The sequence below is a fragment of the Myodes glareolus genome, chromosome 9, assembly GCF_982192425.1.
Source record: "Myodes glareolus chromosome 9, mMyoGla1.1, whole genome shotgun sequence".
Classification (NCBI taxonomy): domain Eukaryota; kingdom Metazoa; phylum Chordata; class Mammalia; order Rodentia; family Cricetidae; genus Myodes; species Myodes glareolus.
Genome location: NC_142034.1, coordinates 22,729,306 through 22,743,162, shown reverse-complemented (window position 1 = coordinate 22,743,162; position 13,857 = coordinate 22,729,306). Strand labels below are relative to the sequence as shown.

General features: G+C 39.0%; 1 protein-coding gene and 1 pseudogene across 1 annotated transcript; both read left to right on the top strand.

Moving 5' to 3' along the window:
* The first annotated feature begins 2,423 nt into the window (after positions 1 to 2,423).
* On the top strand, positions 2,424 to 6,403 carry LOC148120786 (nuclear autoantigenic sperm protein pseudogene; annotated as a pseudogene).
* Positions 6,404 to 12,638: 6,235 nt separating this feature from the next.
* On the top strand, positions 12,639 to 13,649 carry LOC125410887 (uncharacterized). The gene has a single exon (XM_087909545.1). The coding sequence runs from the start codon at positions 12,639 to 12,641 to the stop codon at positions 13,647 to 13,649; it is 1,011 nt and encodes a 336-aa protein (XP_087765671.1).
* The last annotated feature ends 208 nt before the right edge of the window (positions 13,650 to 13,857 follow it).

The following is a 13,857-nucleotide window of genomic DNA, read 5'->3' as shown; positions in this document are numbered from 1 at the left end:
GGGGAATGACCTGGTGTCATTGGTCTATAGAGAATAGCACATTTCTGCTGCTCAGGCTTAAAAATAAAAAGAGTAATGTTAATCTCAAGGAATTCCATGTGGATCCTCAGCTCCTTAACTATATCTAGGTGAACAAACTGTATAAGATAGGCCATGGTACTTACTAAGTTCACAGCTGGATAACTTGATATTTCCTTAAGAGAAAATGCCATGAACCCCTTACCCACCTTACTTGGGTTTTGTCTGGCTTGATCTTAGGCAGATCTTGCAAATAGGTTTTGCAAATAGATCTTGCAAGCTGGTTTTCTTTATGGATGAGGGTGCTGAGACCCTACCCATGCTCCAGTACATGGCCCACTCTCTGGCCCATGCAAGCAACACTAAATGCTTTCAATGGGTATTAAATTTAAAAAAAAACTTACTAAACACTAAGTTTGATAAAAGAAAAAAGTAGATGAGTGATAATTACTTGTAGAAACACAACAATGAAGTTCAAAGCCCCTACTCACTGTGTAAACTCCTCTTTCCCTATTTATCTTCACAATGATCTCATTCTTAGTTTCCATGGAAACTGATTTACCAGTCACTACTCCCCTATTTTCCTTGGCTCTAGAAAAGAACAAATTTTCTCCAGAGCTTCATGGGTTGTTTACTTGTCAGTTCACATTGAGTATGGTGCAGGCATGCATAGTGGAACATGTATCAAGATATAGACAAATACAATGACTGTGATGGGTCAGCAGAGGGCAAAAGACTACCACGGCATTGGGCAGATGGAGGCTTCCTGTTGAGATTGTGGGGGTGGGAAAAAGAAATGAAGGAAAGAAGGGATGGAAAAAGGGAAGGAGAGACTAAGGATGGGCAGGATAGATGGAGGGATGGAGAGACAGAGAGAGACAAGGGAGAAAAAAGGAAGGAAGGGTGTTTCTAGTTTGTGTTATCCAATAAAACATTAAATATATGTTTCTCATATAGCCTTTATTATTTTGAAATAGGACCTATCTATTCCTAATTCCTCTAGGATTTCTGTTATTAAAACATGCTGAACTTTATCAAATGCCTCTTCTGTACTTTTTATGAATTATCATGAGATTTTTTTAGCCTTAAGGCTAGTTAATTGATGAATTACACTTATTTGTTTGCATTTGAACCAATCTTGCATTCCTTGAATGAAATCTACCTGGTGTTGGTTGTTATTGTTATTGATGATGTTGTTGTTTTTGAGAACGGATCTCACTAGGTAGACCAGTCTGACCAAAATTTACTATGATCCCCCTGTGTCTGCCTACCAAGTACTGGAAATAAAGGCATGTGCCACCATGCCTTGCTAAACCTGTTTATTCATGATATATGATGTTTTCAACACAGTCTAGAGTTCAATTTGTAGGGGAAGGGGCATTAGGGTCAGCGTATTGTATTTATGTTCTTGGAAAATAGGTCTATCATTTTCTTTTTACATTGTTCTTCTCTGGGTTTCATATCAGGATACTGCTGGTTTCATGGGATAAATTTGGTACCGTTTCTTTCCTTTTAAGTTCATAAAAGTTTGAGAAATATTGCCTCAATGTAGTTCCTGGGATCTGATAACATTCGGCAGTACCTATGTTCTGGATTTTCTTTGTAAGAAAATCTTTAATTACTGCATCAATTTCATTATTCATTTTCCAACTGTGCTGTCTTTATTTTAGTAAATTTATCCATTATGTCTAAATTTTCCAGATTTGGGGGAAATAGTTATTGCAGTATGTAATAATAATATGTATTTCATATGATAAGTAATGTATTTCTTTTATTTGATATTCGCATTCTTCATTTTATTAATTGGGCCATACGTTTATCAATCTTGTTAATTTTTTCAAGGAACCAGCTCTTTGTTGGTTGATTGTTCTTTTAGTCTCTAGCTCATTGATTTCTGCACTAATTTTTGTTATTACTTGCTAAATACTAAGTTTTAGATTCGCTGTTTGTTTTCCTAGAGTGTAAAGGTGCATCATTAGGTTGTCTATTTAAGACTTCTCTGAAGTTTTGTATGTGGGAACACTTGTAGCTGTAACTTTTGTGAATGCTTTAAATATTCCCCAGAAGAGGTGATATCCTGTACATTGATTCTCATTTGAGTCTAAGAAATTTTCATTTCTTCCCTATTTCTTCAATGACCCACCTCTTCACTCAAAAGCAAGCATTACAGCCTCTAATTATTCATGAAGTTTCTGTGCACTCTCTTGCTATTGGTTTCTCCGTTTATTCCACTTCTCAGTGAAAGAATACAAGACATTGTCTCCTTTGTGTATCTATTAACACTTGCTTTGTAGATTATGATGTGACAAATGTTTAGAAAGATTCCATGTGCTGATGAAAAGAATGTAAATTCCTTATGTGTGGAGTGGGATATTCTGTATATATCTATTAAGTCAAGTTAACATATGGCAGAATTGAACCTTAAAGCTTCTTTGCTGAGGTTTACTCTGATATTCAGTGATATTGTGGTAAAATATGAGAGTGGGCCCCTAAACTCTCCCAATTGTCCTTGTATTGGAAACATTTCCCCTTAAAGCTGGAATGAGATGAGGCTCTTCACAACCTCCACTCTTGTTGTGTATTATGCTTAGTCTCAGGCAGTGCAGCAAGATAAGAGATAGATATCAAAGGGAAAGCAATGTGAGACAAGAAAGCAAATTTATGTCTGTTTAGAAGCTACATGATTTGATTATTAAAAGGTTTTACAGACTCTAAAGAAAACACTTATGTTTGGCAAACACTCTTATATGTAATACAAAGCAACATACAAAATCAGTAGTTTACATAGCAATAATGATCCCACTGGGGAAAAAAAGATAAGAAAACCATTCCATTCAGGATAGGTCCCCACAAACAAAGTTCTTATCAATGACCTTCACCAAGGAAGGATTGGGGCAATGAAGTTTTGAAGAAGATATCAAATGATGCAGAAGCCTTCCATGAAGAAAACACTTCAGGACTTGGACATGGGCAATAAGATTCTCAATAGCTCTTCAGTAGATAAGACAATAATAGCAACAAATGGAAGATATAACTGCAACAAATTAAATAGATTCTTCACTAATAAAGACACAATGAACTGAGTAAAAGACAGGCAACATAGTGGAAATATGTAAGAAACACCCATTCCCAATTATTCATCATTGGATTCACATCACGAATATAAAATGACTTAAAAATTAAAAACAAAATTGAAAGTAACCTAATCCATAAATGGAGAAATAATCTGAAATTCTCAAAAAAGTACAAATTTCTAGTAAATTAATGAAAAAATAAAAATATAAATATTCATCAGGAAAATGAAAATCAAAACTACCTATTTAAATCCCATCTCACCCAGTCAAGAAGGCTGCCATCAAGGAAACAAACAATAAATACTTAGGATATAGCAAGAGAAAAATACTCTTTTCATTTTGATGAGAAAGAAAATTATCATAATGTTTATGAAAAACAGTTTGAAGTTTTCTCAAAAATCTAAAGTAAAACTGCTACTCCTCTGTGTGCACATAAAGACACCAAAGTTAATATACAATGAAGAAAAGTCTGCCACCATGGCCATCAAGCAACTATTACTTTAGTCTGTTTGTAAGATCAGCCCAAGAGCACATCAATAGATTTCATAAATAGGTAAACTGTGCAGTATATAAATGAATGAAATCTCTCTGCCTTAAAGACTAAAATAATTATTTTGCAGGCAAACTGTGGGAATCAAGGTGTGATATTAAGTGAAGTAAACAAGATTCAGAATGGCAATATTGATTATGGAAATTAGAGGGGAAAATGACAGAAGCAAAACAGGAGAAAAGCAGACCTGAGTGAGGCAGCAGAGAGTGTACAAAGGGCGTTATGCTAACAGTAGGGTGATCAGAGTGTGCCTTACACAGGGAGGAAGTTGTCTAATATATTCTCTTGTAAAATTAATATATGCTAATAAAAATTCACCCTTTCAACATCTCAAAAGCAGTACATGTGAGGTTTTTAATTAGTACACAAAAAGTAGCAAAACTTAATTATCTAAGAATAATCTAGTCAACTACAGGTCAAACATTTGTCCACTTGACCCCTTTAGAAGACGTTACTTTTTTATAATGTGTCAGAGGGTGTGGAGGGCTCTGCAAACTGAAATTATTCCCTCTCTTTTGCTTAAAAATCAGGCAGGGAGCAGAGCAGAGAAAAATGTAAAGCTCAATAAAAATCAGTAAAAAAGACCTTACAATAGCAAGTCCTTAACAATAAAATATGGATGAATGAGGAAATAACCTGAAAAATAACTTCAAGAGACTGTTTGAAACTCTTAAAGAGGAAATGAGAAATTCCCTTAAAGAAATGGAGGAAAAGACAAACAAAAAATTGGAAAACATCAGCAAATCGCTTAAAGAAAACTTAGAAAAAGAAATCAAACATATGAAAGAAAATATTCAGGACTTGAAAATGAAAATAGAGACAATAAAGTAAACAAAAGCTGAGGTAATTATAGAAACAGAAATCAGGAGAAACCAATCAGTAACCACAAACGCAAGCATGAACAGCAGAATACAAGAGATGGAAGAAAGAATCTCAGGCACTGAATATATGATAGAGGAAATAGATTCATCAATTAAGGAAAACATTATATCTAACAAAAGCGTAACCCAAAATATCCAGGAAATATGGGATACCATGTAAAGGCCAAATCTAAGAATAATAGGTACAGAAGAAGGAGAAGAAGTTCAACTCAAAAGCACAGAAAATATATTTAACAAAATCATAGAAGAAAACTTTCCCAACCTAAAGTGATATGCCTCTGAAGATACAAGAAGCTTACAGGAGGGCACTGCCATGAAGGGAGAAGCTGAAACAGTAGATCCCGCAGTCAAGTCGATGGGCGTGGGTGGGGAGAAACCAAAGGATCAGGTAGCTACCTCTGAGAGTGAAGTAGGAACGGCTGTTCCTGAGCAACTGTCAGGGCAAGATGAAGTGTCACCAGCGGTGGCTGCGGAGACTGGGTCAGATGTCTCTGAGAAGCCAGGGCAGGAGATTACAGTTCTTTTGAACAATGGTTCAGTTGATGGACCATCAGCTGTAGGAGATCAGACTCCTAGTGAACCACAGACTTCTTCAGAAAGACTGACAGAGACTAAAGATGGTTCAAGTGTAGAGGAGATGAAGGCAGAGCTGGTTCCTGAACAGGAGGAAGCTATGCTACCTGTAGAAGAGTCTGAGGCAGCTGGAGATGGGGTTGAGACCAAGGTAGCCCAGAGGGCCACGGAGAAAGCACCTGAAGACAAATTTAAGATAGCTGCTAATGAAGAGACACAAGAGAGAGACGAACAGATGAAAGAGGGTGAAGAAACTGAAGGCTCAGAGGAAGAAGACAAAGAAAATGACAAGGCTGAAGAAAACACAAATGAATCAGTTCTTGAAAACAAGTCTCTTCGAGAAAACGAAGAGGAGGAGATTGGGAACCTAGAGCTCGCCTGGGATATGCTGGATTTAGCAAAGATCATTTTTAAAAGGCAAGAAACAAAAGAAGCTCAGCTTTATGCTGCACAAGCCCATCTTAAACTTGGAGAAGTTAGTGTTGAATCTGAGAATTATATCCAAGCTGCGGAGGAGTTCCAGGCTTGCTTAAGCCTCCAGGAACAATATTTGGAAGCCCATGACCGTCTCCTTGCAGAGACTCACTACCAGTTGGGTTTGGCCTACGGTTACAACTCTCAGTATGATGAGGCAGTAGCACAGTATGGCAAATCTATTGAAGTCATTGAGAAGAGAATGGCTGTACTAAATGAGCAGATGAAGGAGGCTGAAGGATCATTTACTGAATATGAGAAAGAAATTGAGGAGCTGAAAGAACTGCTACCTGAAATTAGAGAAAAGATAGAAGATGCAAAGGAGTCTCAGCGTAGTGGGAATGTAGCTGAACTGGCCTTGAAAGCTACTCTGGTAGAGAGCTCCTCTTCAGGTTTCACTGCTAGTGGAGCAGGAACCTCAGTCTCCATGATTGCCAATAGAAAACCAACAGATGGTGCTTCCTCATCAAATTGTGTGACTGATATTTCCCATCTTGTCAGAAAGAAGAGGAAACCAGAAGAAGAGAGCCCCCGGAATGATGGTGCAAAGAAAGCCAAGCAGGAGCCAGAGCTGAATGGAGGTAGTGGGGATGCTGTCTCCAGTGGACACGAAGTGGAAAACATGGAGGCTGAGGCTGAGAATCAGGCTAAAAGCCCAGCAGCAGCAGAGGGGACAGTGGAGTCTACAGCTACAGTTGAAGGCACTGCATGTTAAGAGGGAACAGAACCTTTCTCCCAAGGGAAAGCGGTTTTGTACATAATGTATTTTTTCACTTTTGGGGATTCTTTTTGTATAACTTCAATAAAGATTGTAGGCAACAAAAAAAAAAGAAGCTTACAGGACACCAAATAGACTGGATTCAAAAAAAAAGTCCTCTTGCCACATAATAATCAAAACACTAAACATACAGAGCAAAGAAAGAATATTAAGAGCTGCAAAGGAAAAAGGCCAAGTAACATATAAAGGTAGACCTATTAGAATTACACTTGCTTCTCACTGGACACAATGAAACCCAGAAGGTTGTGGTCAAGCATTATACAGACATTAAGAGACCAGAGATGCCAGCCCAGACTAATATATACAACAAAATTTTCAATCACCATAGAAGGACAAAACAATATATTCCATGACAAAGCTAGATTTAACCAATACCTAGCCACAAACCCAGCCCTATACAAAATACTATAAGGAAAACTCCAACCAAGAAAGTTGGCTACACCAACAAAAACACAGACAATTGATGGTCTCATAACAGCAAATCCCAAAGAAGGGGAAAACACACAAATTAAAATCACCAACAATAAAAACTAAATTAACAGTAGATAGCAATCATTGGTAATTAATATCTCATAATGTAAAAGGACTCAACTTACCTATAAAAATGGCACAGGCTAACAGATTGGATACAAAAACAGAATTCATCCTTCTTCTGCATACAAAGAAACACATCTTAACCTCAAAGACAGACATTGTCTATGAGTAAAGAGTTGCGAAAAAATATACCAATCAAATGGACCTAAGAAACACTCAGGTGTAGCTATCCTAATATCTAACAAAATAGACTTCAAGCTAATATTAATCAAAAGAGAAAAGAAGGTCATTTCTTATTAGTCACAGGAAAAATCCATCAAAGGAAATATCAATACTGAACACCTATGCCCCAAATACAAGGATACCTTTGTATGTAAAAGAAACAATTCTAAGCTTAAATTATACATTAAACCCCACATGCTTATAGTGGGATACTTCAACACTCCCCTCTCAACACTGGACAGGTCAGTCAGACAAAAAGTGAACAGAGAAATAAGAGAACTAACAGATGTTATGATTCAAATGGACTTAACAGAAACCTATAGAATATTCCATCCAAACAGAAAAGAATATACCTTCTTCTCAGTACCTCATGGAACCTTCTCAAAATTGATCACATACTTGGTAACAAAACAAACCTCAAAAAATACAAAAAAAATAGAATAACCCAATGTACCTTATCAGATCACCATGGTTTAAAACTAGAAGTCAACAGCAGTACTAATTCCAGAAAACCCACAAACACATGGAAATTAAACAATGCTCACCTGAATCATCAATGGGTCAAGGAAGAAATAAAGGGAGAAATTAAAGACTTCCTAAAATTCAATTAAAATGACCACACAACATACCCAAATTTATGGGACACAATGAAAGCCGTGTTAAGATAAAAATTCATAGCTCTAAATGCCTACATAGAGAAGCTGGAAAAATCACACATTAGTGAACTAATGGAACGTTTGAAAACTTATGAACAAAAAGAAGCAAACTCACCCAAGAGAACTAGACAGCAGGAAATAATCAAAGTGCGAACTGAAACCAACAAAATAGAAACAAAGAAAACAATACAAAGAATCAATGCAATAAAGAGTTGGTTCTTAACTTTTGCCCAGTGATCTTGTCTGCTTCCAATTTCCAGGAGGATCTATATATGTTTTTCTTTAGGTTCACCTTATTATTTGGCTTTTTTAGGCTTGTGAACTATAGGTTCAATGTCCTTTGTTTATGGCTAGAGTCCTCTAACGAGTAAGTACATACCATATTCATCTTTTGGGGTCTGGGTTATCTCACTCAGGATAGTGTTTTCTATTTCCATTCACTTGCATGAAAAATTCAAGATGTCGTTGTTTTTTACCACTGACTAGTACTCTAACATGTATATGTTCCACACTTTCTTTATCTATTCTTCCACTGAGGGACATTCTTCCACTGTTTCAAGGTTTTGGCTATTACAAATAATGTTGCTATGAACATAGTTAAACAAATGGTTTTGTAGTATGATTGGGCATCTCTTGGGTATATTCCCAAAAGCAGTATTGCTGGATCTTGAGGTAGGTTGACTCCAAATTTCCTGAGAAACTGCCACACTAATTTCCAAAGTGATTGCACAAGTTTACATTCCCACCAGCAATGGATGAGTGTTCCCCTTACTCTACATCCTCTCCAGCATAGGTTATCATTGGTGTTTTTGACTTTAGCCATTCTGGTTCTGATTTTAGCCATTAGGGTTGCGATGGAGTAGAGGGAAGGGGAGGGGGAGAGAGAAGGGAGAAGGGAAGGATTGGGGCGAGACTGAGGGAGTGGGAGGGTTGAGATGGAGGAAGGGTGGATACAGGAGCAGGAAAGAAGATATATTCATTAAGGGAGCCATTTCAGGGTTGGCAAGAGACTTTGCTCTAGAGGGGATCCCTTGTATCCATGGGGAGGTCCCCAGCTAGCTCCTTGGGCAGCAGAGGAGAGGGTGCCTGAACTGGCCTTGTCCCATAGTCACACTAATGAATATCTCAAATATTACCATAGAACCTTTGTCCGGAGATGGACGGAGATAGAGACAGGGACCCACATCAGAGCACTGGACTGAGCTCCCAAGGTCCAGTTGAAGAGCAGAAGGAGGGAGAAGTTGAGCAAGGAAGTCAGAACCACAAGGGGTTGGTCCACCCACTGAGATAGTGTGCCTGATCTAATGGGAGCTCACCAAATCTAGCTGGGCTGGGACTGAACGAGCATGTGATCATCAAGCCTGACTCTCTGAAATGTGGCTGACAATGGGGGCTGACTGAGAAGTCATTCATAATGGCACTGGAACTTGTTTCTACTGCATGTACTGGCATTTTGGGACCCTAGTCTGCTTGGATGCACACCTTCCTAGGCCTGGATGGAGGGGGGAGGGCCTTGAACTTCCCACAGGGCCGGGTATCCTTCCCTCTCTTAATACTGGAGGGGGAGAGAGGAGAGTGAGTGGGGGAGTGGGATGGGAATAGGAGGAGGGGAGGAAGTGGAAATTTTTGAACGGAAAAATAAATTTAAATTTGAATGGAAAAAAAAGAGTTGGTTCTTATGAGGCTACAATTACCCTGATAGAAAAATCACAGAAAGACATTACTGAGAAAGACAATTACAATCCAATCTTACTAATGAACATTGATGCAAAAATACTAAATAAAATTCTGGCAAATCAAATCCAAGAACACATCAGAACCATCATCCACTATGATCAAGTCGACTTCATCCCAGAGAAGCAGTTGATGGTTCAATATATGAAAATCTATCAACGCAATCCACCATATAAACATGCTGAAAAATAAAAACCCACATGATCTCCTTATTGATGCTGAAAAAGCTTTTGAAAAAATACAACATCCTTTCATGATAAAAGTCTTGAAGAGAGCAGGGATACAAGGAACATACCTAAACATAATAAAGACAATATACAGCAAGCCAACAGCCAACATAAAACTAAATAGAGAGAAACTCCCAGTGATTCCACCGAAATCAGGAACAAGACAAGGTTGTCCACTCTCTCCATATCTATTTCAATATAGTTCCTGAGGTCCTAGCTAGAGCAATAAGACACAAAAAGAAGATCAAGGGTGTTGTCTGAGATTTTCTGTCCTACCTTATTTCCACAGTCATTAAGTCCCAAAGAAATCACGCAGAGGTCTACATTAAACATAAACTGATTGGCCCACTAACTCAGGCTTCTTATTAACTCTTATAACTTATATTAGCCCATCATTCTTGTCTATGTTAGCCACGTGGCTTAGTACATTATTCAGTGAGTCAGCCATATCTTGATTCTTCTGTGGCTGGGTCAGGACTGCACACTAGGACTTTCTTCTTCTCAGAATTCTCTTCTCATTGACCCGCCTCCACGTCCTGTCTGGTTTTCCCTGCTATAATTACTGCCAGGCTACTGGCCAATCAGCATTTATTTAAAATATAATTGACAGAATACAGACCATTGTCCACACCACAAGGGGATACAAATCAGAAAAGAAGAAGTCAAACTCTCACTGTTTGCTGATGATATAATAGTTTACATAAGCAACCAAAAAATTCTACCAAGGGACTTCTACAACTCATAAACACTTTCAGTAATGTAGCAGGATAACAAGATTAACTAAAAAAATCAGTAGCACTCCTGTACACAGAGGATAAAAGGGCTGGGGAAGAAATCAGAGAAACATCACCCTTCACAATAGCCACAAACAGCATAAAATATCTTGAAATAACTCTAACCAAACAAGTAGACTTGTATGACAAGAACTTTAAAACTTTAAAGAAAGAAATTGAAGAAGACACCAGAAAGTGGAAAGATCTCCCATGTTCTTGAATAGACAGAATTAACGTAGTAAAAATGGCAATCTTCTACAAATTCAATGCAATGCCCATTAAAATCCATGCAAAATTCATTATAGACCTCAAAAGAACAGTACTCAACTTCATATGGAAAAACAAAAACAAAAAACAGGATAGCTAAAACAATCCTGTACAATAAAAGAACTTCTGGAGGCATCACAATCTCTGACTTCAAACTCTACTACAGAGCTACAGTACTGGAAACAGCCTGGTATTCTGATAAGAACAGACAGGAGGACCAATGGAGCCAAATATAAGACCCAGATATTAATCCACACACCTTCGAACACCTGACTTTTGACAATGAAGTAAAAATATTAAATGGAATGAAAGAAAGCATATTTAACAAATTGTGCTGGCATGACCGTATATCAACATGTGGAAGAATAAAAACAGACCCATATCTATCACAATGCACAAAACTCAAGTCCAAATGGATCAAAGACTTCAACACAAAGCCAGCCACACTGAACATTATAGAAGAGAAAGTGGGAAGTACACTTGAATGCATTGGCACAGGAGACCACCTCCTAAATATAGACCCAGCAACAAAGACACTGAGAGAAAAAATTAATAAATAGGACCTCCTGAAACTGAAAAGCTTCTGTAAAGCAAAGGATATGGTCAACAAGACAAAATGACAGCCTACAGAATAGGAAAAGATCTTCACTAACCCCACATCAGTCAGAGGTCTGATCTCCAAAATATACAAAGAACTCAAGAAATTAGTTATCAAAAGAACACATAATCCAATTTAAAAAAAATGGAGCACAGACCTAAACAGAGAACTCTCAACAGATGAATCTAAAATGACTGAAAGACACTTAAAGAAGTGTTCAACATCCTTAGTCATCAGAGAAATGCAAATCAAACAACTCTGAGATTCCATCTTATACCTGTAAGAATGGCCAAGATCAAAAACACTGATGACAACTTACGATGGGAAGGTTGTGTGGAAAGGGGAGTGCTTCTGCATTACTCATGGTAATGTAATCTGGTACAACCCCTTTGGATGTCAGTATGGCGATTTCTCAGAAAATTAGGAAACAACCTTCCTAGAGGCCCAGTAATACCACTTTTGATTATATATCAAAAGGATGCTCAATTGTGCCACAAGGACATGTGTGCAACTATGTTTGTAGCAGCTTTTTTGTCATAGTCAGAACCTGGAAACAACCTAAATGCCTTTTGACTGAAGAATGGATAAGGAAAATGTAGTACAATTACACAATGGAGTACTACGCAGCAGAAAAAAATAATGACATCTTGAATTTTGCAGGAAAATGGATGGAACTAGAAAACATTTTGAGTGAGGTAACCCAGACACAAAAAACAATTATCACATGTACTCACTTATAAGTGGTTTTTAAACATAGAGCAAAGAAAAACAGCCTACAAAACACAATCACAGAGAACTTTTCTCTTAGAGGAAACTAAGAGAGACTTACATAGACCTAATCTACATGGAAAATAGAAAAAGACAAGATCTCCTGAGTAAATTGGGAGCACGGGGAAGACACTGGTTATCACAGGACAGAGAGCTTCAAATGTTTGCATGGCGCAAAGCATTTTCATAGTCACTCCACTTCTTATCTCAAACTCTGAAGAAATTAAACTATAGTGAGGGTCTTATTTTTATAAAAATGAAAAAAATGTATTCCTGTGAGTTACTCTGGAAGAAGAGTCATATTAAACTTTCTAATGAGGCATAGCATTGAGAAGCACTTCCTTATGAAACATGTACTGAATATGGAAATGGGGTAAACAACATCAAAGAAAATCCTGCTGATTGGTTCAAACCTTGCAGATCTGACATATAAAAGGTCCAGGATGCAAGAACTCTCCATATTGTAGAAAACTCACCTCTTAACAGAAACCCTCCAAATACATCTGACACCATGACCAAATCCTGCTGTTCCTCTTGCAGCCAGTCCTCCTGCTGCAGGTCCACCTGCAGTAAACGAACTTGTGTGACATGCCGCTGCCAGCCCTGCTGCCAGCCAAGCGGCTGTGAAACCACCTGCTGCAAGACCACCTGTTGTAAGCCAACCTGTGTAACCAGCTGCTGCTGCACACCCAGCTGCTGTAAAACCACTGGCTGCAAGAGCACCAGCTGCAAGCCAACCTATGTAACCAGCTGCAGCTGCACACCCAGCTGCTGTGAAACCACCTGCTGCAAGACCACCTGCTGCAAGCCAACCTGTGTAACCAGTTGCAGCTGCACACCCAGCTGCTGTAAAACTACCTGCTGCAAGACCACCTGCTGCAAGCCAACCTGTGTAACCAGCTGCAGCTGCACACCCAGCTGCTGTGAGACCACCTGCTGCAAGACCACCTGCTGCAAGCCAACCTGTGTAACCAGCTGCAGCTGCACACCCAGCTGCTGTAAAACTACCTGCTGCAAGACCACCTGCTGCAAGCCAACCTCTGTAACCAGCTGCAGCTGCACACCCAGCTGCTGTGAAACTACCTGCTGCAAGACCACCTGCTGCAAACCAACCTGTATAACCAGTTGCAGCTGCACACCCAGCTGCTGTAAAACTACCTGCTGCAAGACCACCTGCTGCAAGCCAACCTATGTAACCAGCTGCAGCTGCACACCCAGCTGCTGTGAAACCACCTGCTGCAAGACCACCTGCTGTAAGCCAATCTGTGCAAACAGCTGCAGTTGCACACCCAGCTGCTGTGAAACCACCTGCTTCAAGACCACCTGCTGCAAGCCAACCTGTGTAACCAGTTGCAGCTGCACACCCAGCTGCTGTGAAACCAACTGCTGCAAAAGCACCTGCTGTAAGCCAACCTGTGTAACCACCTGCTGCTGTACACCCAGCTGCTGTAAAACTACCTCCTGCAAGACCACCAGGTGTCAACTTTTGACCGAGGTTTTCTATCCTGCCCAGTTTTCATAATCATTAAGTCCCAAAGAAATCACACAGAGGTCTACATTAGCTATAAACTGATTGGCTCATTAACTCTTCTTATTAACTCTTATAACGTATAGTAACTCATTCTTCTAGTATATGTTAGCCACATGGTTCAGTACCTTTTTCAGTGAGGCAGTCACATCTTGCTTCTTCTGTGTCTGTGCTGGGACACAGAATGGGCTTCCTTCTTCCC